Below are 27,096 nucleotides of genomic sequence, written 5' to 3'. Positions count from 1 at the left end.
TCGGGAATGAGCTGGCAGCTCCGGACACAGCGGCTGCTGGGGCTAAAAGTGCCTCCCCGTGGCACAACCAGAGCTGGCCCCCTCCCAGGGCATCCCCCCCAGCCCCAGGAGAGCCGCCCCGCTCCTCTCTTCCCATTAAGGAATTTCCTCCACGGGTGCTGGAGGAAAACAGGTGCCCGAGCCAAGGCACCGAGCCGAGAGAAATCTGCGGCCCCAAATCCCCACCAGGTCCCCTCCGGGAGCACGAAGCCCCTCGCCGGGTGACACCAATGTCCCCGTCCCCAGCTGGGGGTTGCGGCAGGACACGGGGGGGGGGGAGCAGCCCCGTGCCCGCTGCTCGTGTTTGTGCGCTGCCAGCCCTCGCTGCGGATCTGGGCGGCAGCCAGCCCGGCTATTTTAAGCCCCATCCTGCGCCTGCGGAGGAGAGGCTGAGCCTTGGAGCCTGCCGGGAGCATCCTCACAGCCCTGCCCTGTTTGCCCAGGGTTTGCGCTCCCTCCCCTTCCCAGCACGGACCGGAACCTGGAGAAGTCATCGCAAAATTTTGGGGACGGGGGAAGCACCCCGGGGGCCGGCCACGCTCCCCGACCCCCACAGCAGGCAGCACGCGCCGGAGCGGAGCCCCCCACCCACCTGGGGGCTGGAGGAAGAAGTTCCCAGCCGGCGTGTCGATCTGTTTTTTAATAAAAACACCCCCGGCCCTGCCTGTGCTGCGTGTGGGGGGAGGCCCGGGGGGGGCAGGGGGGAGGCAGGGTGCGGTGCAGCCCCCCCGGGGCAGGCGGCGAGCGGTGAGCGGGTGCTGGGGGCGCAGCCGGTGCCAGGAGGGCAGGCAGACGGGCAGGCGAGGGGCTCTCCTCGCCCTCGGCCGGGGCTCACTCCTTCTTGCCGAAGAACTTCTTGAAGACGGACTTGTTCTTGGGGCGGGGGGCGCCGGGGGGCTTCTCCCCCAGCGCGTCCCGGGGGCTCCCCGGCCGGGCCACGAAGGAGCGGCAGCGCGCCCTGGGCACGGCCGCCGCTTGCTCCCCGATGTAGAGCGTCACCGAGTAGCTGCCCCCGGCCTCCCGCGGCTCCTGGGGCACGGCCAGCGGGGTGATCTTCTGGTAGGTGGCTGCGGGAGGGAGCAGGGAGAGGCTGCCGGCACCCCCAGAGCCCTCCCCGAGCCGGGCACGGGGTGCTGAGCACGGCCACCCCGCGGGGCGCAAGGGGTGGGAGATGCCTCCTGGGGGGGCTCGGGACCTATCCCATGGCCACCGCCACGCCACCGGGACAAAGAGCGGTGGGTGAAGCACCTCCTGCCCCGTACGGGTGTGCCCCGAGCCCACCGTACCTGAGGTGAAGGAGTAGGACCGCCGCTTGTTGGCCACCAGCCCGCAGTCGTCCTCGTCTGGGCAGCCGTTGTCCCACAGCCCGGGGGACGTCCGGGGTGACCGCTGCTGCTCCCTGGGCCCGGCTGTGGGGCTGGCGGCCCCGCAGACATCCTCTGAAGGAGAAGGAGGCGTTACAGGGACACACAGCCAGGTGGAAAGGCTCTCCACCAGCGGCTTGCCTTGCCCCCGGGTCAGGATGTCCTACAGACACCACCATGGCACTACGGCAAAAAGCAAGGCCACCACAGGCCACCGCTGGGGCTGCATTTGGGCAGCAAGTAGGGAAAACCCCATGGGACCCGGAGACGCGGGTGCGAGGAAGAAGTCACCTGCTGCCGATGTGCCATCGGCGTGGCCGTCCTGCGCGTCCTGGGGCAGCTGCAGCCGGGCGTTGGAGCGGGGCAGCACCACGATCTCTGGGCTCTTGGCGGTCACAGCCTGGTGGGGACCCTGCAGGGGGCAGCTGCCGGGGCTGAAGCTGGCACCCTCGACGCACTGCGCGGCCGCCTGGAAGTAATCCACTTCGGGGAAACCTGGGCAGAGGGGCAGAGGGGCACGCTGTGGCATGGGGGGCACGCGGGACACCCCAAATAGCCCGCGGGGTGACCATCCGTGGCCACCATCTGCAGGAGATGGGCTGGCTCCTGCAAATCAGCCCCCCAGGGAATGGCTGTGGCAGCGGGGAGACACCGCTCCGGCACATCCCCTCGCCAGGAAGGGGCTCCCAGCCCCACAGGAATGGCAGATGAAGGGCACGGGATGCCCGGAGCCCGTTTATAATCTTCCCGAGGCTGTATTTTTTTTTTTTTTTTTTTTTGCTGCTGAGCCTCGGCTGACGTCAGCCCTGTTATTCCTGATTCCTAACTGTGTGTGCGCGGGGCGAAAACCAAGCCTCCAAATCCTGCTGGCGGGGACGCGCAGCTCCCGAGGCAGGGCAGGAGCCTGCGTAACTCAGGGGCAGCCGTGTTTCGGCTCATCCGTCCCATACCCGGCTCCGAAGGGGCTGCGGCACCGAGGTGCCTGCTCCAAGGGCTGCTCACCTGAGTTTTGCTGCAGCTTGGAGACCCACTCGTTCATCAGGGGCTGCGACGGGGCCCGCAGGAGGTACTCGGAGCCGTCCCGCAGCCTGCCGGGGGAAGAAGAGGAGGTCAAGCAGCAGGAAAAGCGTGGCTTGTGGATGGCTCCCCATCTCCCGGGAGAACTCACTGCAGCCTGAAGCAGTTGGTCTTTTTGGTGTACTCGCTGTCCGGAGCGCAGACGGCCCCGGCGAGGTTGAGGGGCAGGGCCACCACGGAGCTCTGCAGCACGGGGAAGAGCAAAAAGCAAAAAGCACGGCGGGGTGTTCGGCTCCCCCTTCCCCAGCCGGCCACGAGGACCCCCCCCCGTCACACAGAGCCCCCCTCAGGGCGCCGTACCTTGAGGCTGTCCCTCCGGTCCTGGTAGAAGCACAGCGTCTGCCGCATCAGCACGGCGTGGAAGAGGCCCCAGGCGCGGCAGCTGGCCTGCGGGACACGAGCAGGGGACAGAGGGGACACGGGGATGGCGGGTCAGCATCCGTCAGGTGCTGTGGGGTGCCCCCATTAGGGTCCCGCAGGTGCACGGAGGTGTCCCCTTGCCGCGCCCCGCTCCAGCAGCCCCCCACGGCCTCGTGCCCAGCACCCCGGTGCCACAGACCGTACCTTCCTCCCTCCCGCCTGCAGCACGTGCTTCCTTTCCAGCGTCCCCTCCATCATCTGGAACTCCGTTTTACCAGCAGGAGCCTGCAAGCAGACAGCAGGTGAGGGAGGGAGCCCCGGATCGGCCCCAGGGCATGCAGGTTTGCCCGAGCGGGCAGCACCAAATGGGACAGCTGGGGCTGAGCTACACCAGGGCACCCTTTTTTTTTTTAGGGTTAAGCGCTGCCTGCTAAGGCTGAGCAGTTTGGGGAGCCCCGTGCAGCCGGCACTCCCGAATTCATCCCCCCGCTCCTCCCCACACTGACCTGGCCGCCCTCTCTCTCCTCGTCCCGCTGCCTCCACCGATCCCACGCAGCGGGGCTGTCCGAGGGGGGCACGGCCACCGTCCCCTCCAGGCAGGGGGCTGCCCCGTGCCCCTGGGGGCTGCCCGCGTGCCCCTTCCCTCCGGCTGGGCTGTGCAGGATCCGGGCGGCGCTGGGGAGGGTGAACTTGGCCACCAGCACGTTGTTGGCCGAGGAGAGGATGAGGGGCCCGCCGGCGGTGTCGGAGCCGGGGGGGCTCCCCGGCGGGTGGCCGGGCGCACGCCGCTCACCCACCCCATCCCAAATGGCCTGCAGCTCCTCCTCCTCCTCCTCGAACTGCCCGTGGGCAGGGTGGCAAACCTCCTGGGCACCCCGCACGGGGCTGGGGGGCTGCGGGGACCCCAGCGCCCACTCGAAGATGGAGAGCTGGGTGGGAGCAGCGGGGGAAGCCGGGCACCCCGCGGGCTGGGCGCTGCTGCTGCGGGGGTGCTGAGCGGGGGCAGCGCTGGGGACGGCTCCTGCCCCGTGCGGGGTGCTGGTGGGGGACGTCCCCATCTCCAGGTGAGCGGCTTCGCGGTGCCGGGCCCTGCAGCTGGCTCTGGGGCTGCCGTCCTGCTGCGGGCGGGCGGGCAGCAGATCCTGCTCGTGCAGCACGCTGCTGTGGGGCTGCCGGCCCGGCCTCGAGTCCGGGAGGTGCTGCCTGGTGCTGCCGGGGTGCCGCGGGCTCCTGCGCTCCTCCCCGGTGCCGTGGGCAGCCCGCGGGCCCCGCGCCTTGTGCCGGCCGGAGCTGGGGTTGAAGCTCACCTCCTCGAGCCACGTTCCTCGCTCGGCTTTGGGGGACACCCCCAGCACATCGCCGGGCTGCCGGGGACCGTGCCCGCCCGTGTCCTCTCCAGGGGGCTCCCAGCACCTCACCCCCCTGCCCTTCCTCTCTTCCTCCTCCTCCTCCTCCTCTGCCGGTGCGGCGTCTCGGAGGCGCCCCAGCACTGCCACATCCTTGGGCAGCTCCAGGCTGAGCACGGAGCCCAGGGCGAGGTGAGGGCACGTGGCTTTGGGCCCCGGGCGCCGCGCGGCTCCGGGGGGAGCCAGGCGAGGTTTGGGGTGCCGGGGGGCCGCCCCGCACTCGGCGTCGATGTCCCGCACCAGGGGGTTCTTCACATAGAGCAGCAGCTCCCCGAGCTGGGGGCCGGGGGGCCCCGCTGCCTTCCTCCAGCCGCATTTGAGGGGCCAGGTGTTGCTGGGGCCGTGCCGCTCCTCGGGCAGGGGCTGCAGCGAGCTGGCGCCCATGATCCCCTGAAGCGTCAGCAGCCGTGCCTGCTCGGCCCTGGCCCGCTCCCTCCTCTGCAGGCTGTTGAAGAGGGAGCCCGTGCTGGCCTTGGGCAGGGTGTGGGAGGCCGGCGGCGTGCCGGAGCCGGGTGCCGGAGGGCGGCAGGACGCGGCAGGCGGCCGCTTTGCTGGCTGCGGCGTGCCGGAGCTGCTCCTGGCCCCTTCCCCGTAGCTCTCCTCCAGCAGCACCTGCGGGCACGGAGGGAGGGCTGAGCCCCGGCTCCTGGAAACGCCTCGCCCGGCATCCCCAGCCCTCCCGGCCCTCAGGGCTGTCCCCCACACAGCCCTCCCGTGTCCCTGCGAGGCTGTGGCAGCCCAGGTCTGGATGGAGCAGGCGGGTTCACACCATGCAGCCGCTCCGCCCCGCATGCGGCCTCCCCCGGGGCCGTTACCTCTTCCGCCGCTGGCTGGCGAGGCGGCTTTCTCTTTCGCCTTAAACTACCCCAAGTGTTTCCTACAAGCCCCTGGCAACGCTTCCAAAAGGTTTTACAGCCCGAGGGTTTAGTGGCAGGGAGCTGAGCAGGGGGAGAGAGAGACAGAGAGAGATGGGGGGGGGGTTGGATGTGCGGGGGTGAGGAGCTGCAGCCAGGAAAGTGCAGGAAAAGGGTGGCACAAGCTGGTCCTTAGCCCTCGGGAGGTGCTCGACATCCAGCAGAGCCTTATGCAGGCCGGGCAGCTCTCCTGGGGACAGCCCGGCTGGGTGCCACCACGGGAGACACCCAGGAGCCCTCCAAGCCCCCCCGCCCAGCCCCACGTACCGTCCGCGGCGCCTCCTCGATCTGCACCTTCTTCTTCTCGCCCTTCTTGCCGATGCTCAGGATGAGGTTGACCGTGCCCCCCAGCCCGCCGGGGCCCCGCGGCGGCAGCAGCAGCGTGGAGGTCTCGGAGGGATCCCAGGCCAGAGCCTGCTCGGGGCTTCCTGAGCTGCTGGGAGGTGATGCTGGAGGGGAGAGCGCTGCCCCTGCCGGCACCCGCGGCTCTGGTCCTTGTGCGGGCACGGGGAAGGAGCAGGGAGGGAGCCTCGCCGGGCTGAGGGTGCTCTCCTGAGTGCATGGGGCACGCTGCTCCTGGGGAATGAGGCAGGAGGGAAGCTGGAGGAGGGGCTGCACTTTGCCAGGACGAGACACGTCCCCCACTGCCTGTGCCCCCTGCTCCATCGGGGCTCTCAGCCCAGCTGGGTGCTCACCTGGCTGGCAGGGGATGCTCTCCGCGGGCTCTCGGGGTCCCTCCTCTCATCCCGCTGGTGCCTCTGCGCTCGCCAGCGCACCAGCACCCAGCCCAGCATGCTCTGCAGCTCCTCCAGGCGCTCCTGGATCTATGGGGACGGAGATGCTGGGTGGCCCCCGCCAGGACCCCAGCGGCCCCAGGGCCCCGTGCCGCTCGTCCCGGCTCTCCGCCGCTTACCGTGGCGCTCAGGTAGTGCTCCTCCGCCACCAGCTGCTGCCCCGCCGCCGCCAGCTCCTCGAACTCCTGCAGCTTGCCCTCGATCTTCTTCTCCAGCTCCTCACACTGAGTCTCCAGGAAGCCGGGGCCGCTCGGGCTCTCGGAGAAGATCTGAGCCCGCGTGTCTTCCGTCCAGGAGCTGAGGGCGCACGAAGGACGGGCTCGGGGACAGCCCAGGGAAGCCATTCCCAACCTGCCCTCGTCTCCCACGCGATGTGGCACCTCAGGGACCCCAAGACCCCGATGGCTGTGCAGGGCCTGAGGTCCCCCCGACATCCTTTCCCCAGAGACAACCCCGCGGGCTCCTCAGCACTCACATCATGGCCAAGTAATCCCTGAAGAAGTGCCGCAGCCGGCCGGCCTGCTGCACGTGCCCACGGGTCTCCCGCAGCAGCTCCCGCAGCCCGGCCCACGCCCGCAGCGTGTCCTGCACCTCCCGGCTGATGGGGCACAGGCGAGCAGGGCAGAGCTCTTGCAAGCGGGCAGCTCCCTGCTCCAGCTCCTCCAGCTGCCCCTGCAGGGTCTCCGACACCTCACGCTGAAGACCAAAAGGGGAGGGGAAAAAAAAAAAAAAAAAAGCCTCAGGATGCTGCGGGTGCCATGGCCGGGCAGTTTTCCCCGCGCGGTTTCCCTGCCTGCCCGCCTGAGTCACCACCCCGCCGGCGGAAAGATGAGCGAGGTGCTGGCAGCCGGGCGCTGGCACGGGGCAGCTGAGGCGAGCTCTCTCCCCTTCCCTGGCCCGGGCTGGAAAATTCCAGCCCAGACGCCGCCGCGCGCCAAAGCTGACGACACCTGGGCCCCCGGGGGCCAGCGCCTCCCCGGGATGGCCCCATCCTGCCCGGGCACCTCCCCGCCACGTGCCCGGCCGGCCGCGGGGCTCCCGGAGCTCACCTCCATCTCCTGCTGGCGGCTCTGCAAGCCCTGCAGCCCCGGCAGGTCCTTCTCGCTCTTCACCGTGGTGAAGCCGCTCTCCGCCTGCGCCGTGTCGCGAGCCAGGGCCTCGGCGCTGCGCCGCAGGGCCTCCAGGCGCGGGGACACCACTGCCACCTGGGCAGGAGGGAGGGAGGGCAGAGGTGAGCCCCACCACGGGACCCCTCACAGCTGCGGGTGGGCCGCCCGGGTCGTGTCCCCAAAGCCCCCCTGTCCCCGTCCCCTACCAGGCGCTCCAGGCTCTCCGTCTCCGCCGCCACCTCCATCACTCGCTCCCGCTCCTTGGCCGCGTCGTTCAGCATCTCCACCGCCTCCTGCAGCTCTCCCAAGGGGCTGCTCGCCTCCTCGCCGTCCTCAGCCCGGGCCGAGAGCAGGGGAAAAGCCCCCTGCGAGCCACGGTGCCCGCTCCCTGGCTGAAACCAACAGAGCCGCTGGGCGTGAGGGAGGTGTGGAGCAACCCCCAAAGCGTCCGGGCTGGAGAGGGGCAGCCCCCCTTGCCAGCCTCAGACCAACCCTCGGGTTGTCCCCAGCTGCTGGGCGATCCCAAAGGGCTCCCATCCCCGCTGCTCACCTCCCCAGATCCCTGCCGGCTCCGCTCCTCCTCCTCCTGCAGGTTCTGCAGGAACTCGGACAGCACCAGGGAGTCGCGCAGGTCGGCGGCTCGGCGTCGCAGGGCTGCCTGCACGTGTGCCAACCTGCGGGGACAGGCGGCCCTCGTGGACACCTGCACCTCCCTGGGTGAAACCTCCTCCTCCCCACGCACCCCGGGACCGGAGAGGAGGCGGCCTCCCCTGCTACTCACTTCTCCTCCACCATCTCCACCTTCCTCTGCATCTTCCTCGCTCCCTCGCGCTCCGCGGGCGTCCCGCCCGCCGCCTCCTCCCGCAGCGCCTGGAGCTTGACGCCGCACAGCAGGAGCTGCCTCTCCAGCTGGCCCGTCCCCTCCAGGTCCCTGCGCAGCTCCGCGGGGCTCCTCATGGCAGCTGGCTCCGAGAGCGACCCCGCCACGGCTTGCAGCCACCGCTCGGCGCGGTCCAGCTCCCCCACCAGCCTCAGCGCCTGCGGGGACAGCGGGGAGGTGGGACCGACCCCACTGGCCCCCCAGGGGGTGCAGGAGCAGCGTGAGGGTGACACCAGCCACTCACCTTATTGATTTCCCTCAACACGGCACCATTCTCCTGGTGCTTCCTCTGCAGGTCCTCCCACAGCTCGCCCAGCTCCCGCAGCATGGCCTCCACCTGGGGGCTCCCCGCGCCCTCCTGGAGGCAGGGGCAGCGCTCAGGGCGGCTGCCACCCCGTGTCCCCGGGCTGGAGGGGGCTCAGCGGGGGCACAGCCGCGCTGGAGCCCGCCCTTCCCAGCTCTCTGCACCCCCCCCGGGAGCTGGGGGGGCTCTCCTCGAGCGGGGCTGCAGCCTGCTGAGGAGCACGGGGACGTGCGCCCCCAAAATTTGCAGGGGGTGGGAAAGGGGACCCCGAAAATGAATGGACTGGGAATAGAGGGGCAGGGGGGACACGGCGGGGCTCTCGGGGAGGCGTTACCGTGCTTGGCACCCGGCCGACATCCTGCGCCAGGGCCTCGGGGGGCCGCGTGCCCCTCTCAGCCTCCACCTCTCCAGGACCCCGTCTCCTCCTGCGGAGAGGGGGGCGGTCAGCCACGGGGACCCCCGCTCCGCTCCGCCCCGCTCCCCACAGCCTCCTCCACGAGCCCATACCTCCTGCTGTCCCCTCCCGCTGCCGGACAGCCAGGGCCGCTCTCCTCGCCTCGCACGTGCTCCACCAGCCTCCTCGACACGTCCTTCGGCACCTGCGGCACCAAGGCTCCCATGCCTCCTCCGCCCGGCCCCAAAAGCGCTTCGCCTCGCCGCGGGCCGGGTGCAGGGCTCCTTGCTGCATCCCAGCCACGGCACAGCGCTGGGCTTGGGCTTGGGCCAGCGGCCAAATTCCCACAAGCTCGGCCGCCTTCCTACCATGGAGGCCCCGGAGAGGCCGGGGGGAGGCAGGGCTGAGCTGCCGTGCTCACCGTGCTGCCGCCGGGATCTCTCTTCTGCTTGTCTCCTGCCTCCTTTCCCACCAGCTCCCGGCTGCTGCCGTCTCTGTGTGGCTCAGTGCTCGCAGCTGCAGCTTCTCCCCCTGGGAAACTGCTTCCCAGAGCCACTGCCGGAGCCTTCTCGGTCCTGGGAAGGGGCAGGGAGAGAAAGGAGGCTCGGGGGGGGCAGAGGATGGAGAAAAGAGAGCCCCTAAAGCTCACTTTTCGTGGTCCTGATCACCCCATTTTCCACCGAGGAAATGGAAAAAAGGAGGAAACCCTCTGAGCTCACGGCACCGTGAGCCTGACCAAGGAGCCCAGACCCCGGGGCCAAGCTGCAAACCCCAAACCCCTTCTCCCCACAGCCAGATACAGCCTGGCCGGGGGCTGCCCCACCTCAGCGCCTGCTGGAGCCGGGCCCAGCTCTCCTTCACGTTCCGGTGCTTGGGGGTGACTCGGGCCGCCAGGCTGGGCTGCAGGCTGAGGAGCTGCGACACGGTCACGTCCAGCATCTGCGGGACAGGGGAGCGGTGGCAGGGCCGGGACGAGCCCCACACAAGTGGCTGCCTGCCCCCACCCTCGGCCCCGGCTGCCCCATGTGGGTTTGGGGTGCACGCCGACCCCCCAGCCCCCGCTGCCAGCGCTGACCCCGCGAGGCACGCGAGCCCCCGTCCCCAGGGTGCCCCCAGGGCTCAGAGGACGAGGGTGGCACCCGCACTTACCATCACCTGGCTGGCTATGTCCCTGACATCCCAATCCCGGCTGGCCTCGGCCTCCCCGTGCTTCCCCACGCCGCAGACGCTCCTCCACTGCGAGAAGAAGCCGCGCTCAGCGCGGGGAGGGGGACAGGACCCTGCCCTCAGCTCCGCCGTGCTCGAATCCCCCCAGCCCAGCTCTGTTTGCTGCTCTGGCTCTGCCCCCCAGCTCTCACACCCCGAGGACCCTCCGAACGCAGGGGACGGGAGCGGGGCGCTCCCCCCACCGTGCCACCCTGCCCGGGGCTGCTACCTTGGCGTGGATGGCACCCAGCAGGGCATCGGCCTGCTGCAGGAAGGCGGCGACCTCCAGGGCCAGCTGCAGGGCCTCGTGGTGCTCCTTCAGGGTGCCCTGTAGCCGCAGCCACCTGCCCGGGGGGGAATCGCAGTGGTGAGGGGCGGCTGGTGCCCACCATGGACCCCCCTGCTCCATCGCCCCGCCGCCCCGCTCACATTTTGTTGAGGTGCTTGCGCCGGGCGGAGACGCTCCGGCTCTCGCTTTTGCCTTGCTTCTCCAGCTTCTGGGCCAGGCTGTTGAGCTCCTCGTGCAGGCTCTGGAAGTGCTGCTCCTCCTGGGGCGGGCAGAGGCAGAAATCAGCACCCCCAAGAACCTCGGGGGCTCCGGCTGGGTTTTGGGGAGCAGCTGGGGCGGGCACGGGCTGGCCACCCACATCCTGAACCCCGTGAGATGGAGCCGAGCTGCGCCCACCTGCTTCAAGTCGAGGATGCGGCGGGTGAGCTGGATCTTATCCAGGCTTTCCTGCAGGAGTGCCGCCAGGCAGGGCTTCTCCTCCTGGAACAGGGGCTGCTGTGAGCAAGGGGGGGACGTGGCAGCCCGTCCCAAGGGTGCTGCGCCCACCACCAGCACCTCACCTTGCTGCGGATCCATGCCTCCAGGCTCTCCGCCTTCCTGCCGAAGTCCTGCAGGCTGCGCAGCCCGCCCAGGGCCCGGCTCTGGCTGGCGGCCGTCTGCTTCAGGAGCTGCCACTGCTCCCGCAGCGCCTGCAGCTGCCTCCGCACCGCCTCGCCGCCGGGGCTCGGCCTGCACGCCAGCTGCTCGCCCATCTGCGGGGAGAGGGACCCCAAAACGGGTCACTGGGGGGCTCGTGGATGGCCCACGGGGGGGGTGCCCCGTGGGTTACCCCGTGCCTCACCTGGCTGAGCTTGATGAGGGTGTTGTCGAAGTCCTTCATCTCCCTCTGCAGGGCCTGCGCCACCTGCTCCCAGCCCTGCAGCTCGCAGCCGTCCTGCAGGTCCCGCAGCTTGCCTCGCACCCAGCCCTCCGCCTGCGGGGTGGCAAGAGCCGTGTCTGTCTCCAACGGCCCCCATCTCCCTCCTCCCGTCCCCGTCCCCGTCGGGAGGAGGAGGAGGAAGAGGAGGAGGAGGAAGCAGGGCCCCGGTGCGGGCTGACCCCCTCTCCCCGGGGCTGACAGCCAGGCGGAGGCGGCCAAAGATGATCTCACGCCGCAACAATGGCTCGGCTCGAGGCCGGCCGCGCAGCCCTCCCCGCGGCGCACCCCACCCGCAGCCCCAAAGGAAGGCAGCCTGGGTCCTGATCCCGCTCCCGGCCCCCATCCCGGCCCTATTCCCCCCGGGTGGGCTCACCTGCAGCATCTCCCGGTTGAACTGGGCGAGCAGGGGGCTGGGGTCCAGGAGGGTGGGTGCCCCCGGCACGCTTCGCCCCACGCTCCTGGGGGCTGCCGGCTCCTTGCTCCCGGGGCTGTCTTTATGGGGTGCCAGCTGGGGGGGCAGAGCCGGGGGGGCAGCATGTCACCCCCCCTGCTGCCTGGGGGCTTCAAGGAGGGGACGTGCCCATGGTGTTCGCTACCCTGGGTCACCCCGTGGGGGACAGAGGGGCGCAGAGCGAGCCAGGGAGACCCCCAGCAAAAGGGGTGGCAGAGGGGGGGGAGAAGCACAGCATGGCCCCCGGGCTGACGAAATGCTCTGTCAGGGCTCCAGCTCCGCCGGGGGCCATGGCGAAGGTCAGCCAGCACAAGGAGCTGGCCCCCCTCCAAACGCAGCCCTGGGCCCAGCTGCACGGAGCCCGGGGGGAGCGCGGCCTCTCCCAGGCGCTGGTTCCCAGCACGGGGCCCCGAAATGCCCCCCGCTGCCCTCCCTGGGGCTGGCAGGGGGCAGGGGTCCCGCGGGGGGCTCGGCGCACCCATGCCCGCAGGGTGCCACCTCCTGGGTGCAGGGCTGCAGGGTTGGGGCGAGCGTCAGGCTCCCTCAGCACTCTGGCGTGCGCTGCCCCGCTGATGACATGGGAGTCGCTTTTCAAAGCCTCTCTGCCTAACCACAAGAACTGGAGAAATCTTTTTTTTTTCCTGCTTTTTTTTTTTTTTTTTAAATAGCAACACAGATTCTCAGGCCCTCCCGCGACTCTGTCATCCCCAGCCTCTTGACACAGCCAAACGCTGGAAGTGCCCAGCCCCCTGCGAACCCTAAACCCCAGCCCCTGTGCCCCCTGGCGATAGACGCACCCCGTTTTTTTGGGCAGATGCCCTCGTGCACCCCCGGGCTCTGCGCACCCCCCCCCAGCCCCGTTTGCTCAGCCCCAAGCCCTCGGTCACCCCTTCCCGGCAGCGTGCGCGGGGACGTACCGCCTCCAAGGGGGAACCTCTGTCCAGCGGGGAGCAGAACCCGCCGGGCTGGGGGCTCGCAGCCTCCTGCTTGTCGTCCTCCCCGTCCACATCCTTCCTGAGATAGACCTGGAGGCGGGGAAGGCGCAGCCCCGTCAGCCTGGCAGCGAGGTGGGTGCCAGCGGCGGGGAGCCTGGCAGCGCTCCTGCACCCCCCCCTGCAGCAGCCACAGCCCCTGCTTGCAGGGAAGAGCTGCCGAAGCCGCCTTGCTGGGTGCTGGCTTCATTTTGGCTCCCCCACACACGTTTTCTTATTTTATTTTGCTCCGGGCCAGGAGGCAAGAGTTAAGAGGGCGGCTGAGTCACCGGGAAGGGCTCCCGCAGGATGGAGGGGCCGGGGTGTGAGCAGGAGAGGCACGGCGAGGAGGCCTGGGATGAACTCCGCGTTACCTTAGCCTCCCCGTGGCCCAAGCCCAGGGCAAGAAGCACGTGGGATCGCTTGGGCCGTGCCCAAGGGCAGTCCCTCTGACCCTCTACGCCCATCGGATGCCATTCGGGACCCCGTGAAGCCCCTCTGGCAGGCAGCACCCCGCGAGCCCCTCGCCGAGCCCGCGGGTGACAGGGGAGCTGTATTTAGGGCCCCGTCCCGCGCCCCGCCGGCGGCAGGCAAATAGGGCCGGCGGCACAGGGATGACTTCATCCTTCCCGCACGGGGCCGGTCCCTCTGGCCGGAGCTGGGTCCTCGCTTGGGAGGAACAAACCCTTCCTCTCGCTGCCCTGCAGGCTGAAGGCGCCTCCCACGCAAAGCAGAGGTGCAAAGGCTCGTGCTCCTGGCCGAGCAGCACCTCCGGGCGTTCCTTGTAGGAACGAGGGGAGCCCCCAGGCTGATGCCCCTCGGGCTGCGCAGGCTGCTCGTGCCACGAGGAGCTGCCTGCGTGCCCGAGGGCCCGGCAGCTCTTGCGAGGCTGCGCCTGGCCTTTATTGGCAATGAAGGAGAGGGTTTTGGCAGCCGGCTGCGCGGCTCTCCCCGGCGCTATCCCGCTGCGAAACCAGCCGCTGCGGGTCGGGGTTAAAGCACAAGGAGCTCCTGGCGAGGTCTCGCAGCCGCCCCACTCCCCATCCCGGCCCCACAGGGGGGTCTCTCGGGACACCCGCATCCGCCGGGGCCGAAACGCAGAGGGCAGGCTGCCAGGGCTCCCGGGTCCCGTGGCGGGGGCCGGGCGGGCAGCAGCCTTGTCCTGGCTCTGCCTCACCGCGCGGCCCCTCGTGAGTCACTTCCCTTCTCCCAGCCTCGGTTTCCCCTCTGGTAAAGGAGCGGGGGGCGAGTTCCCAGCTCCCCGCACGCGACCGCGAGCATCCAAAGGGCCGAGCCCCCCAGGGCTCAATCTGTGGGGCCGAGCTTTCCCACCCACGTTCATCCTGGGCTCGCCCATCCCCTCGAGCACCCCGCAGCCCTCCCGCCGCAGGCGCTGAACCAGGATCCGGCCCCAAAGCGGGACGGGGAGCAGGGTTTGAGGGGAGCGCTTACCTTGAACTGAGCCTTCCCCGTCCTGCTGTTGTTGTTGTTGTGGTTCCTCTCCCCTCCGGCCCTCCCGGGCTCCCCGGACCCCCCTGCATCCCCGGAGCCGGCCTCCCCGTGCCAGTTGGAGAGCGTGATCTTCTTGATGGAGCGCGCCAGGGAGCCCCGGCTCAGCCTCTCCTCCTCGCCGCCTTCCTCCCCGCGGCGGGGCTGGCCGGGGGGCCCCGGGGACCCCCCCCTGGCCTGGGCCAGGTAGAGGGAGATGCGCTGGTTGAGGTCTCTCCGGAGGCCCCGGTGGTTGTCCAGCGCCGAGGCCAGGGCGATGCCGGGGCAGGCGTCGGCTGCGAAATCGGCGGCGCACTTGGGCAGGGACAGCTTGGTGCTGATGGTGAAGGGCTGCACCTTCCTCGCCGTGCTGCCCGACATCCTCCCGCTCCGGCCGGGGCTCCGGGCCGGGGAGGAGGCCCGGGGGAACCGGGGGGGTCCCGGGGATCCTGCTCGGGCTGCTCGGGGCGAAGCGGCGCCGCTGCTCCCCCGCTGCCGGAGCCCGCCCCGGAGCGGGCGCGGCGGTGCCGGGGCCGCCCCTCGCCGGGGGGGCGCTCAGCGGGGCGGCCCCGCCGCGGCCGGGGGGGGCTCCGGGGACCCGGCTCCCATGGCCCGGGGCTCGGGAGGGCTTCTCCGGCCCCTCCGCCCCCGGCGGGGCGCGTCCCTTCGCTTCCCTTCGCTTCCCTTCCCTTCCCCTCCCCGGTGCCGGTGCCGGTCCCTCCCCCGGCGGCGGCGCAGGGGAGGCGGCTCCGCGCCCGGCCCCCCCTCGGCCGTGCCGAGCTCAGCCGTCCACCTTCTTGTGCAGGTTGAGGATGCAGAGCAGGCAGGTGAGCAGGGCCTGGCGGCTCTCCCCGGAGCGCAGCCGGCGGCCCAGGCGGCGGAGGGGCGGCAGGAGGCGCTTGCGGGCCAGCAGCAGCAGGCGGCCGAGCAGGGCGCGCAGCAGCGGGGCGGCGAGCGGTGGGGCGGGCATGCTGCCCCCCGGCTGCGGCACGGGGAGCCCTCGGCACCGGCACCGGCACTGGGAGCGGCACCGGGAGCGGCTCCGGGAAGCGCTGCCCGGCGGGGATGCTGCGCTCCGGGGCGGCTCGGAGCAGGGCGCAGCGCGGAGCGGGGTCACCTCGGCTCCCCGAGGCTCTCTCTCCGCGTCCCGGGGAGCTTTCCCCCCTCGTGTCCCCGCTCTGCCTCGCTTCCCACAGGAGCCCGTGCCGCTCAGCAGCCCCCACGCGGACCCGCCGCCAGCCCGAGTGGCTTGGATGCCTTCGCTGCGAGGGATAACAACGGTATTAAAAAAAGCACCCCAAAAAATCCCCGCAGCCGGCCGCCCATTTAAACGCCCCCTCCTCCCTGTAAGCCACACCGCCGACCCCATCTGTCGGGGTGGCAGTGGCGGGGTGGGACAACATCTGCCCACCGCAGCGACGTGGGCTGCGGGGCAGGCTCCTGGCTCCTGTTTCACCCCCGAGCTGGCAGCCGGCCCCAAAAGACGCCTCAGCCATCCCCACAGGGACAGGAGTGCCGGGGCAGGGGGTGGCACGAGGCAGCGAGCACCAAGCAGTCCGTGCCCTTCCCCTTCCCGCCTGTGTCTTGTTCCTGGTGGCTGCCTGGCTTCGTTTCCTCCCCTCGTTGTTCCCTCCAAGAGCCCAGCCCGCAAGCCCCTGCTCTTGGCTCCCGGTCAAGCGGAATTTAGGAGAAGGGGGAGACGCGAGGCCCTGAACGCTGTCCCCGTGCCCCAGCCTGTGCCCGGAGAGCCCCATCCGGGCGGCGCAGGCAGGGTGACCTTTCCCAGCCCCGCAGATTCCTCCTGGGGAGCCGGGGACGGATGAGGGAGGAGGGCTGGCCGTGCCTCAGCGCAGAGATGCCACGTGCCTGAATCAGAAGCAGCTCCGGGCCCCGGAGCCGCACGGACCGGGGCTGACGTCAGCCCCCGGGACCAGCCTCCGCTGCGCTCCGAGGGCTCCTGCGCCAGCAGCAAGAGGAGCCCCAGTGGAGGACGCGGGACCTGAAGCCTCGCTGCAGCCGCGACGGGGTCTGTGTGTCCCCGGGAGGGAGCCCGGCCCCGATTTTTATCGGGGAAGCGGAGGGCGCAGCGCCTGGCCTGGTGGTGAGGTTCCCGGGGCTGCTGTTCTGTGGCTGACCCCAGCCGGGCTGTTTCCTCTCTCCGTGCCCTGATTTCCCCAGCAGGTACGTGGCGAGGGGAGAGAGCAGAGATCTTCCTCCCTGGGGAGCTTCGCCCATCGCTGGGGACAGCCCGAGACACGCAGCCGGTGGGGACGGGGAGCTTCCCATCAGCGGTGCCCACGGGGGCAATCCCCGGGGCTCGGTCCCAGGAGAAAGGGAGAGAGTGGCCAGGCACGGAGGTGACACTGCGCCTTCCTGGGGACATTACGTGGCACGGAGGGTGGGGAATGAAAAACCCCTCTGGAACGGAGGGATTGCAGAAACCTGCATCTTCTGGGCGCGGGGCAGGGCCCGTTTGCCAAGCTGCCGGGGCTCCTCAGGAGGCCGCTTTGTTGTGCCAGCAAACACCAGAAAAGGGGCGCCCAAGTCCTGCGTGCCAACCTATGGCTTGGATCAGGTCCTTCAGGAGGCGCAGAGCCCTGCTGCCACCCGTCAGTGCTCCACGTAAGCAGCGGGGACACGCAGGGCCCCATCCCATGGCCCACGGTGCGGGGAGACGGCTGCGTCCCCTCCTCACCTACCCCTGCTGCCAGCTGCGGGGACAGCCCCGGAGCCCCAGGAATTCATCAAATCCCTCTCTTGGTGGCAGCTGTGCCAGCAGGGGTGACCAGCGAGCGGGAGGAATGCAGGCGCTGGGTGCCGGGCGAGGCAGGCCCTATAAATAGTTTGTGTAACACACCGTGCCCGGGCCCCAAAAGCATTCCCCGTGCTGCCGGCAGCTGCTGAAAAAGGCCGAACCCAGCAGCTGCTGGGCTGCATTCAGCCCCCGGGACCCCCCAGCCCTCCCCGGGGTGTCCCTCGGGCTCTCCAAGGAGCTGGGTTGGTGCAGGAGGAAGGGAAGGGGGCTTTGTGGGGCTTTGTCCCCCCTCCAGCCCCCCGCTGGCACAAAGGGCCCTTGTGCCAGAGCCCGGGGCAGCTGCTGGGGACAGGTGGGGACGGCCACGGGCAGCTGGAGGGGGACCCCCGGGTGGGCGAGCACTGGGGAGGGGCTGCATTGCAAGGGGGGGGCGAGATGAGCCCTGCTGTGGGATTAATTGGCAGCTGGGCCCCCACCTGCTGCCCCCTCCCCGCAAATGCCGGGGATGGGGAGGGAAAGGAGCTGCCAGCTGGTGGCTGCAGGGAGGGAGGGAGGGGAAGGGCTGCCGGATGGGGACAGCTGGCACCCCAAAGCCCCACAATGGGGCCAGTGTGCGCGGCCCGCCCCACCGAGGACGAGGAGCAGGGGGCCTAGAGGAGGGACGCGGGGATGGGGACACCCCTGTCCCACGCTCCGAGCCCCCCCAGGGCCCCGAAGGACGCCAAAACCCCCCCCAGCAGCCTCCCCAATGCCCCTACCCTGCAAGGAGGAGGCCGAGCCGCCCGTCCCACAGAGCTCGTTTTATTACCCGGAGCAGGGTTAGGGGGGCGAGGAAGCAGCGCTGCCGGGGGGGCAGCAGTGGTTATTGCTGCAAGCCGCCGGGGAGGGGCTGCCTGCCTGCCCCCCGCGGGCCCTCGCCCACCGCCAGGCTGGAGACACCCCCTTTCCCCTCCCCGGAGGAGAAGGTGAGGACGGAGAAGCGCAAGGAGAGTGCCCACGGGGATGGAGGGGAGCCCCCCGTGCCGTGCCACGTGCAGGGGGAGCCCCCAGGAGTTCAGTGCTTACGTGAGGGGGGCGAAGGGCAGCGGGCTGAGGGGGAGGTGGGGAAGGCCACGCAGGAAGGAGCCCGGGCTGGGGGAGGCTGAGCAGCCGGGGCTCCACGCTTTGGTCATTCTTCGGGGCGAGGGGCGCGAGGGAAGGGTTTTAGGGGGCACAGAGCTTCCTCCTCCCCGCGGCCTGCCTTCCCCAGCAGGGCAGCCCTGGCTTCCCAGGACCAAGCTGCCCCTGCCCGAGCAAGGCAGGACCTGCTGATGCCCTAGAGCAGGCGACCCGAGCCCTCCCTCTCTCCCTACAGCTCCTCTCCCTTCGGGGCAGCTGCCCCCAGCTTTCTGCCCCCCTGGAGCAGCTGCGGTGCCCCCCAGCTCCCCCCCTGCTGCTCGCCCTCCTCCTGTTGTGGGGCGGGAGGTGAGGAGGGGAGAGGGCGGGCGGCTCGGCGTGGGATGGAGCGAGGGGAAGGAGCTGGTCCTGCGTGCAGGGACCCCAAGGGAGGCACGTGGAGGGGGCCTGGCCCGCCGGGCTGTCCTAGGCACGGCCATCACCCTGGCTCCTAGCCACACATCGTCAGCAGCAGCCACTGGGAAGGAGAAATGGGGTGAGCAGGGGCCGGCACGCACCGCCCCGACACCCCGCACGGGACCTGCAGCAGCTCCCTGGCCCAGCCCTTGCTCTTTTAGGGGTCCTTCCCCTTCCCCCGGGGACTAAAGGCCTTCCCCCACCCCCCGCGGGTGCCCCTTTCGCTTTGGGGTCACCCCTTTCTCTCCACCCCCCGCCACCTCAACCTCTCACCTCGGCGAAGTTCATCACGGCGCTGCCCGTGCCCTCGGGGTCCATGCTGCGGAAGAACCCTAGAGGGGCACAGGGGCAAGGTGAGCAGCCCGTCCCCTCGTCCGCCCAGCCGTCCCCGTGTCTGTTTGTCCCTCCCCAGGGCGGCACTCACTGAACATGGCCTCCAGCTTGACCAGGCAGCAGACGAAGTTGTCGAAGTCCACCCCCATCTCGGCGTCGGCGTAGCGGGCCACCACCACCTGGTGCAGCTTGTTGTTCAGCCTGAAGCCTGCGAGGCAGAGCGCTCAGCACCCGCGGGGGCGGCTGGGGAGGGCCGTGCCCCCCAAAACCTGAAGGGACGGGGCTCCTGCAGCTTCCCTCTCTGCCCCACACCTACCCGCCGACTCCAGGGCCATGCGCATCTCGTAGGCGCTCATGGTGCCCGACTTATCCAGGTCGTGCTGGCGGAAGATGGTCTGCAAAAGGCACCGCCGAGGAGGTGAAGGGCAGGTCCTCCCCCGGCCATCATCCCCAAACCCCAGAGGGGCAGCCCCACTCACCAGCCAGCTGCGGATCTTGTTCCAGAGGATCTGGAACTCCACCAGCCCCAGGCGGGCGCTGCCGTCCTTCTGGGAGCAGAGGGTCAAGGAGAAATTGGGCAGCAGAGGGCTGGAGGAGCAGAGCAGGCACAGGCAGGGCAAAGCGAGCAGATCCTGGTCTCTTTAGGCGAGAGGAAGCGTTTCAGCCACGCCGTGCCCAGCTCTTTTTTCCAGCTTCCCCTCTCCAACCTACCGCACATCAGAGATCAGAGCCTGCCAGCCCAAGGGAAAGCTCGATGCTTAAACCAGCCGTGGTGCCACTCACCAGCAAATTTGGCTACACGTTGCCTGCAGGGAGCACAGGGCTGTGGTGTGCAAAAACAGGCTGGCGTGCAAACGGGATGCCGCAGGGCATGGCCGGGGAAGGGCTCGGAGCCGCTTCTCGGAGCCTGTGGCTCCACGCAGCCATCCCTGGAGCACCCTCGGTGCAGCCACGAGGACTCCTTCCCCCTTTCCCCAGCTTCCCAGCCCTGGCACGGCCGGGCAGCCAAGCCCCAGTTCCCACGGAGAAGTTTCCCAGGCGCCAGGCTGCCTGCCAGGAAAGCTGTCCCCTGCCCGCGGCGCCAAGAGGATACATCCATCAGGTTGACCATGTTGCGGCAGGAGTCCAGGCTGAACCCGTCCGTCTTCAGGTCTTTGTCTGAGGAGGAGGAGGAGGAGGAGGAGGAAGGGATACGTGCATCAAAACACAGTATGGGGCCCCGGGGAACACAGAGGGGAAGGAGGGCAGCACTCACGCCTCGCGATGACTCTGTTCAGGATGGTCCTGAGCTCGAAGACGCTGATTTCCATGTCCTGCAGCAGCAGCAGCAGCGTTAGCAGCACCCTGCTCCCCACCCCGCTCCTGCCCACCTTCCTGCCCACACATCCCTGCCTTATTCACAGCACAGCAGGGTGCCACCACGTGCCCTGCGTGCCCGCAAGAGCCTGGGCCACGGCTGACCTCCCCTTCCCCAAAATCTTGCTCCCATCACACCCTGGGGACAGCTGGGCTGAGCTGCAGCATCTGCTTTTTGGCGGGTGGTACCAAAAGCCCCCAGGACATCACCAGAGTCCCCAGGAGCCCTTTTTTTAGGAAGCCCCTGCTCTCTGCAGCCTGATGGCCAAGGGTCCCGTCCCCTCGCCACCCCAGGGAGCTGCCGGGGGCTTCCCAAAGCTTGGCGTGGCACGGCCGTACCCACCTCCCCTGCCAGCTGCTGGAACATGTTCTTGAAGCCATCCTCAATGTCATCCTCGGTTATCTCCTCCTGCAGCCAGAAAGGGAGCTCAGCGCTCAAACACAAGGCCCTGCCCTGCCTCCGAGGCTCAGGAAGCATTTGAGGGGGACGAGAAGCCGCTCCCAGCGACACCCCAAACCCACAGGGCCACCTCTTGCCCACAGCTCCCAGCCCCAAAGCCTCGGCGCCAGCTGAAGGAGAGCGGTGGCCCCTACCTCATCGGCCAGATCTGCAGAGATCTCCTCGTCCAGCTCCCTGGGGGGCACAAAGGGGGGAAAAAAGAGTGAGGGGAGGGCTGTGGGGTCTGGCTCAGGGGCATGGGGCACAGGGCCGTCTGGTCCCGTAGCCAGGCAAAGGTGTGGGAGGTGGCAGAAGGCCCTGCAGCGGGGACTCACGCCGTGTCCGACTGCTTCTCGGTGAAGACCCGCAGCACGAAGTCGGCCTCCTTGTGCGGCTCGAAGGTGGAGGGCACCACGATGTACTCGCCGGGGGGCAGCCGGATCTGGTTGCTCACCTCCCGCAGGTTGATGAAGGTCTCGGAGCGCGCCCGCGACTGGTTGCGCAGGAAGAAATCCTTCTTCAGGTGCACGTTCTGGCTGCCCTGGGCCTGGGGGAGAGGGCACAGGAGCTCGTGGGCAACAGCCCTGCGCGACGGGGACCTGCAGGGTCCCCATCCCACGTCAATCCGCCCAGCACCCTTCAGCGCCGCCAGCCCGCTGGCAATCCCGATCCCCAGAGCTCTGGCTGAGGACGTACCTCCTCAGGAACCTGCAGGGAGGAGAGAAGAGGGAAAATGAGAACCCCACAACCCGCACCCTCTCTCTCAGGGCGCCAGGAGGGGTGCCCGAGGTGCGGGGAGGTGGCGGCGGGGTGGGGGTTACCTCGTAGACCGCGAAGCCGATGGTGTGCATGTCGCCCCCCAGGCGCCGCTCCCGCCGCCGGTGCTTCTGCATCAGGGCCACCAGGAAGCTGCAGGCCACCTCGTCGTCCCCGGGGTCGTCGTCCTCCTCCAGCAGCTTGATCTTGAACTGGGGGTTGATCCAGAAGGTGGCTGCGAGGAAGGAGGACACGCGGGTGAGACACCCGGCGCGGTGATGCCACCGAAGGTGGAGCTGCTGGGGGGTGAGGTACCTGGGTGATTCCTGCAGCCCCCAGCAGTGCTGCCCCGGCGCCACGTGCCCTCGAACACCTGCGTGTGCCACCTGCTGAGCTCGTCCTTGGTGAGGGCGTCGGGGGTCAGGTTGCAGATCTCCAGCCTGGAGAACTCCCGCATGAAGTCGCGGAAAGACATCCTGTGGGCGAGCAGGCAGGGGCTGAGGCCAGGACACGGCTGGGGAACGCAAGCAGCTCTGGATTCAGCCACGGCTGCCTTTACTAGGTGGAAAGAGTCGATGGGAACCACCCCAAAGCCCCTTCTCAGGGCGGTGAGCTGAACGCTGGGTGCCCTGTGGTGAGCTAAGGCTCACGAGCCAGGCTGTCTGTGGTGGGGGTGGCACCCCTGCAGCCCTTCACCCCATGAACCTCGCTCTTTGAGCCTCCAAAACACCCCGCAGCACGGAGTCCCACAGCAGGCTTCCAACACCTGCCTGAGCTGCTGCTCACTGGGAAGCCCTTCGTTTTCATGGTTTGGTAAGAAGCAGGTAACTCCTTCCTGCTCACCCTGCATTTCCAAGTGTTTGGGCTCCCTCTTTGGCCACTCGAAGAGTCACAGCCAACGTTTTGAGAGAATTACAGGGTGCCAAGATCACCTACACCGAGCAGCCACAACTCATTTAAAGCACAGAGCTGGGTTTGTGCCATAAGGGATGATTGTCCTTCTTAGGAATTAGTTAGTGCTTCATTTCCTTGAGGGAAGGGCAATCATTAACTAGACCAGGTAGGAAAACGTTACAGGCTTTCTGGTAGCGGAAACACGGATGACAAAGGCAGGTCACGAGCTTTAGGAGAAGCACTAAGACCTCTCCTGGGCTCCTCTGCTCGTTCCCAAGCTGGATGCTGAGGAAGAGCAGCTCTGGCACTCACCAAAACTCTCCGTCCTCCATCTTCAGCTGGAGCTCTTCCCTGTCGCTGGGGTCGATGTTGTCCCACTCGGGGGAGCTGGAATAATCAGCACAGACCATCAGACTCCTCAGGGCGAACTGAGACAGCCTCGGTGCTGCGTGCTTCCCCTCAGCGGTGCCACGCAGGGCACGTCCCAGTTGCTGTGTGCGCTCCCAGCTGGACTCACCCATCGCTCCAGGCTCCCGTCCACTCCACTTGCCCCCAGGGGTTCCTGATGCGGATGAGCTGCTCCTGCTGACCCCGGTAGTTCACCTGCCAGTCATCAGATGCAAGAAGTTAAACCCATGCCACTGGGCACGGCGTTTTAGGGCTACTAAGGTCTCCCTTAGCCAACTCACATCTCTGAAGGCTGTGACGGAATAGGCATGGCCCTTCACCAGCTTCTTGAAGGTCACAGCTTCCATATCAAAGGCACTTGTGATCTGAAAAGAACGTGCAAAGCTCAGGTGAATATGATTAAATTTATGCAGGTCGATCCCCACCCTTTTTGAGGGGAGTCCGAGAGACTGCATGGAGAACGACTCATGCTTTGTAATGCTCCAGCCAAGGGAAGGAGCTCCCTGTACTCAAACGCTGCTGACCGAGGATGATTTAAAGACAGTTTCTCCGTCAGGGGACCCTGAAGACCCATCACAAAACCACCCAAACTTCAGAAAGCATAAGACAAGGTTTCGTGCTTCCCCAGACACAGAACTGTCACTAGGCGCAGAGATTGTGGGTTACAAATCTCCGAAGAGGTTACGCAACGCATCACGGTGGCGATTTGCAAACTGAATGAAACTCGAAATGAATTGCAAATCCAAGGGGTACGGCTGTCAGCGGCGACGGGGATGATGCCCTGTGTTGTTTGTGGCTGAGAGGGAGCAGATGACAGAGCCCACCCCAGGTGATCTGCAGATGTTGACCCAAGACTTGGCCAGAGCTCGAGGCAGACCCTTGCTCAGCAGCCTGGCTCCAGCCGGACATTTCCAACCCCAATAAAGAGAGACCGTTCCCAGGCACCAGGGCGTAGCCTCTGTGCCCACGGGCGCTCTGCTAGGAGGAGAAAGCAGTCGCCTCCCACCCGGCGTCCCGGTGAAAGCCCTTACGTCGATGGAGCAGCCCAGCAGGGAGCCCCTCTCCAGCGCCTTGCGGATGATGTGGCCCATGTTGCGCGGCGCCCGCTTGAGGTCGTACATCTCCGCCACGCCGCCGGTGAAGTCCTCGAAGCCCTCGGTGGTGCTGCCCCCCGAAAGCGCCTCGTAGCAGCCGTTCAGCCTGAGCGCGGGGCAGCGAGAGGGGCACGTGAGGCGACGGGGACACGCGGCGCTGCCGCTCGGCCCCGGCCCCTCTGGCCCCGGTGCCCGCTGCCGTGGGACTCACTTGGCGTAGGCTTTCTCCAGCAGAGCGCTCCAGAACTCGGTGCACTCCGCTGAGTGCACGAAGAGGAGCTCCCCGTCCTTGGTGGGCAGCAGGTCATCCACCACCACGTCCACCCACTCGCCGAACTGCCAGATCTGGGGGGGAAGACAGGGGTGAGCAGGACGGAGGGGCGCCCTGAGCGTGCCCCCGAATGGCCCGTCCTGCCCCCAGCCCACCTGGAAGTGGAAGATGCCGGCGTAGTCCTCCTGGAAGCTCTGCCCGTGGGGCACCACGCGGTGCAGGAGCTCCTCGTTGAGCGTGAGGGAGCCGATGGCAGCCAGCAGCCAGCAGTCACCTGGGCAAGGAGAGGAAAACGGCGAGGAAAACGGCGTGAGCCTTCACCAGGGGGCGGAGGCGGCTCGTTCAGCCTGCACACATCGCGTGGGGTCTCTGGGTGCCCTGCACCAGCTGCCCAGCTGGCTGTGTGGGTCTCGAATCTCTCAGGTGTCTCCACCAGCAGCCCGTTCCCCTGCCACACGTCCAGCTTTGGCAGTGAACCTCGCTCCTAGCCCACATGGAGTACCAGCAGGTGCTCGGAAAGCAGCGCTAGCTCAAGGCAGAGAGGCAACAACCCTCCCTGGCCAAACAAACCTCCCCGGCCTGTGTCAGCACCAACACAGTCAGCACCAACTGCCCCTCCCGCAGTCCTTTGTCTAGGCCTGCCTGCATGCCCTCCGCGTCTCAGGACAGTGAGCTCTGCAGGGCGAATTTGCTTGGCATGTAAATAAAAGTTTTCCCCTGTTTTCAGTCCCCAAGCGAGATGTTTAACACTGGTGCCCTGGCTTCGAGCTGCAAGAAATAACACCGCACTTCTCCTTCCAAGAGCTCTTAACCACAAGCGCTGCTCGAGGCCAGCGCTCGTTTTTAAATTCTTTCCCTCAGTTTCCCCTTCCTCTTTCGCCTCTAGAGCCTGTCATACATCAGTCCTGAGCCTGGGTAACCTGTGCGGGGCTGTGTTCAGACAAAACAGCACTTCAAACTCTGCCCTCCTAGTGACCGACTGAGAAACAGAAATGCTCTGGGCTGTTACACGCTCCAGTTACCGCCGCAGGTTTGTCCAAATTGCTGGCTGCATCAAATGTGGTCGGTCCTGAAACCAGCGTGCTGCGCTAACGTGCTCAGCTTGATCGGGATCAGGAAAACGTTGCTGAAGGCAGCCAGATCTGGTTTGGATAGCCCCAGGATTGCAATTACCAGCCCTCCCAGCCCTTCTCTCCTTGCCTCAGCCCCTTGGCTTGGGCGACACCCCTGGGGAAGGCGTACGGGGCTGGCTGCACACGGAAAGGCGCTGCTCCTTGGTCCCAAACCCAAGGACAGATCCCCAGCACTCACCCAGAGCCCCCTGGCAGATATCCGTCCGGGTTGCACCGCCAACGATGAACTGAGGGTCACCCACCAACTCCTGCAGGAGGAGGAGAGAATCAGACGGCGGACCTCAGCGGTCGATGCTCTCCTGGGCACCGCTCTGTTTCCTTGGGTGAAGCACCCGGGGACTCGAGCACGGCGAGGAGCAGGCCAGAGCCAGGCTGCAGCTTGGCAAACCGCGTCAATGCAGATACTGCAGGCGAGGGCTAGGAGCCCAACACGCGGAGCAGCGAGCCCAAAGCTTACCGAGGGGCGCTTCCACTCCACCCCCCGCGTCTTGCTGGAGTGCGGCCCCAGCTCCTTGAAGCCGAGGGCGGAGGGGCCGGCCGGGAACTGGGGGTCCCTGAAGAGGGTCCCGCTCTCGATGCACTCCTGCTTGAGGGCCTCGTAGTCCTGGTTGAGGTACTTGACGGCGTTGTGGTGCTGGCCCACCCCCTCGGCTCGCAGGCGGTCCCGCTCCAGCCGGGCGGCGATCCCCCCGAAGGGCATCATGGCTGGGCACCGGCTGCACTACCTCCGCCTCCGCTCCCTGCGGAGAAACGGGCACCGTGAGGCCGTGGCAGCCCCACAAGCAGGACCTGGCTTCGGGAGCACCTCCCCAAGCCCCGTCCCAGCGATTTAAGCCTCTCCCTTGGAGGCTCGAGGAGCTTGCATCTGGCTCCCGGCGCCGCTTTTTGGACTCGCGGGGACCTTCCCCATCCCGCTCGCTGGCTCCTCCTCGCCCGCCGGGCTGTTCCTCTGCCTGGAGAGCCTGAGCATTGAGTCAACAACGGGACGGGGAAGGGAGGAGCGCCTCGGGGAGCCGCGAGGCCCCATGTCGTGTCGGGTGGAGAGGGAAGGAAGAGGCAGGACGGGATGGCCCTTCCTCAGCGCTGGGTGACGCGAGGAGGGGCGCAGCGGGACGGGGTGCAGGCTGTGGGGCTGACAGCACCGGCACCGTGAGCCTCAGCCCCTTCATGCTCCAGGCTGAGCTTCCTTTGGGGACGCGGGCATGGCGTGGGTTATTCTTAGCCCTGTTACTACTGCAAATACCCGCGGAGGTGGTGGCGGGTGGCAGGCCGGGGTCACGCAGGCGCAGAGCGGGGAGGAAGGCTGCGGACCCACGGGTGGGACGGGGGCGTGGGGGTGGTGGGACGCGGCGGCGGGGGGCTTCCCCAGGGTGATGCCGGGATGCTGCCGGCCCCACGCCAAGCAGGGAAATGCAGACAGCGGTTTGGAGAGGATCCCAGCCCCAGGCTGGCTTTCCACGCCACAAAACGCCCGGCCACAAGCGGGGGGCTCTGCGGGGCCGGCCACCAGAGCAAGACACGGCACCGGGTGGGCAGCGCCGGGCACCACCTGCGCGGAGACACCGCAAAATCCCTGAGATCCCCCAAAAATCCCAGAGACCTTCCCAAAACCCCAGAGACCCCTCCAAAATCCCGGAGACCCCCCCCAAAAAAAAAACCCAGCCCCCAAACCCCGCCGCCACCCCCCGGAGGACGCAGCGGGGAGGCGCACGGCTGTGTCCCCCCACGGGGGCCCGGGGGACACGCAGGGACTCACCGCTCGCCCCCCACGGAAGCTGCCACCGCCCTGCCCGGCCCTGCCCGGCTCGGCACGGCCCTGCCCGGCTCGGCACGGCTCGGCCCGGCGGAGGGAGGGCCCTGGGATGTGGCTGTGGGAGGTGGCGTTCAAGGAGCAGCCCCGGGGCCGGGCTCCCCGCTCGCCCACCCACCCCACGCGTGTCCTGTCTCCCCCCTCCGTGACTCAGCGCTGCGCTATGCGGGCGGTGTCCCTGCTCGGATCGGTTCAGCCCCAACCTTGGCAGCCCTCTAAGCGGCTTTGTGGTGCCTCCCCTAATCCTTCCCTGCGGGAAGCCAGGTTTTTTGTCCCCAAGTGGGGAGAGAGCCGGGGGCGCGCGTTGGGC

General features: G+C 68.2%; 3 protein-coding genes across 4 annotated transcripts in view; 1 reads left to right on the top strand and 2 right to left on the bottom strand.

Moving 5' to 3' along the window:
* SLC35B2 (solute carrier family 35 member B2) overlaps positions 1–27,096 on the top strand; it is a 126,980-nt gene that overhangs the window by 29,266 nt on the left and 70,618 nt on the right. Inside the window, exon 6 of one of the 2 annotated variants that reach the window (XR_014618298.1) lies at positions 20,474–20,487. The exons of the other annotated variant lie outside the window; for it this stretch is intronic. The gene's annotated coding sequence lies outside the window, so the exon portion shown is untranslated. Of the gene's footprint in view, positions 1–20,473; positions 20,488–27,096 lie in introns of those variants that run through there. 2 annotated transcript variants of the gene reach the window in all.
* On the bottom strand, positions 687–14,594 carry LOC311207568 (uncharacterized protein). The gene is made up of 30 exons (XM_084283674.1): positions 13,930–14,594; positions 12,424–12,531; positions 11,429–11,563; positions 10,978–11,109; positions 10,697–10,888; positions 10,533–10,616; positions 10,277–10,395; positions 10,077–10,191; positions 9,791–9,877; positions 9,465–9,580; positions 9,063–9,216; positions 8,755–8,846; positions 8,582–8,672; positions 8,188–8,301; positions 7,845–8,101; positions 7,614–7,737; positions 7,270–7,455; positions 7,004–7,159; positions 6,430–6,650; positions 6,074–6,251; positions 5,856–5,984; positions 5,428–5,736; positions 3,347–4,858; positions 3,045–3,125; positions 2,781–2,867; positions 2,572–2,663; positions 2,406–2,491; positions 1,695–1,898; positions 1,326–1,478; positions 687–1,106 (listed from the first exon to the last, which is right to left on the bottom strand). The coding sequence occupies exons 1-30, from the start codon at positions 14,344–14,346 to the stop codon at positions 871–873; spliced, it is 5,967 nt and encodes a 1,988-aa protein (XP_084139800.1). The 5' UTR covers positions 14,347–14,594; the 3' UTR covers positions 687–870.
* Positions 17,521–26,857, bottom strand: CAPN11 (calpain 11). Its single transcript, XM_084284232.1, has 22 exons — positions 26,733–26,857; positions 25,434–25,716; positions 25,155–25,224; positions 23,999–24,117; positions 23,784–23,917; positions 23,510–23,678; positions 22,760–22,843; positions 22,588–22,673; positions 22,383–22,457; positions 21,492–21,652; positions 21,242–21,411; positions 21,117–21,128; positions 20,756–20,967; positions 20,576–20,615; positions 20,325–20,390; positions 19,881–19,938; positions 19,719–19,783; positions 19,105–19,173; positions 18,942–19,020; positions 18,717–18,833; positions 18,566–18,624; positions 17,521–18,353 (listed from the first exon to the last, which is right to left on the bottom strand). The coding sequence occupies exons 2-22, from the start codon at positions 25,677–25,679 to the stop codon at positions 18,327–18,329; spliced, it is 2,118 nt and encodes a 705-aa protein (XP_084140358.1). The 5' UTR covers positions 25,680–25,716; positions 26,733–26,857; the 3' UTR covers positions 17,521–18,326.

Source organism: Netta rufina (assembly GCF_964035555.1).
Source record: "Netta rufina genome assembly, chromosome: 3".
Classification (NCBI taxonomy): Eukaryota; Metazoa; Chordata; class Aves; order Anseriformes; family Anatidae; genus Netta; species Netta rufina.
The sequence above is the reverse complement of the archived record's forward strand: the minus strand, read 5'-3'. Positions and strand labels throughout refer to the sequence as shown.

What these genes read in the sequence shown, in the direction of transcription:
- LOC311207568 (XM_084283674.1), bottom strand. Translation starts at nt 14,346, where the DNA reads ATGTCGGGCAGCACGGCGAGGAAGGTGCAGCCCTTCACCATCAGCACC. An exon ending in TGTTGAGGGAAATCAATAAG is followed by an intron (nt 8,102 to 8,187) that starts GTGAGTGGCTGG and finishes CTGTCCCCGCAG; the next exon opens with GCGCTGAGGCTGGTGGGGGA. An exon ending in GCCGCCAGCAGGAGATGGAG is followed by an intron (nt 6,651 to 7,003) that starts GTGAGCTCCGGG and finishes TTTGGTCTTCAG; the next exon opens with CGTGAGGTGTCGGAGACCCT.
- CAPN11 (XM_084284232.1), bottom strand. Translation starts at nt 25,679, where the DNA reads ATGATGCCCTTCGGGGGGATCGCCGCCCGGCTGGAGCGGGACCGCCTG. An exon ending in TGGAGTGGAAGCGCCCCTCG is followed by an intron (nt 25,225 to 25,433) that starts GTAAGCTTTGGG and finishes CTCCTCCTGCAG; the next exon opens with GAGTTGGTGGGTGACCCTCA. An exon ending in ATGGAGGACGGAGAGTTTTG is followed by an intron (nt 21,653 to 22,382) that starts GTGAGTGCCAGA and finishes GCTCGCCCACAG; the next exon opens with GATGTCTTTCCGCGACTTCA.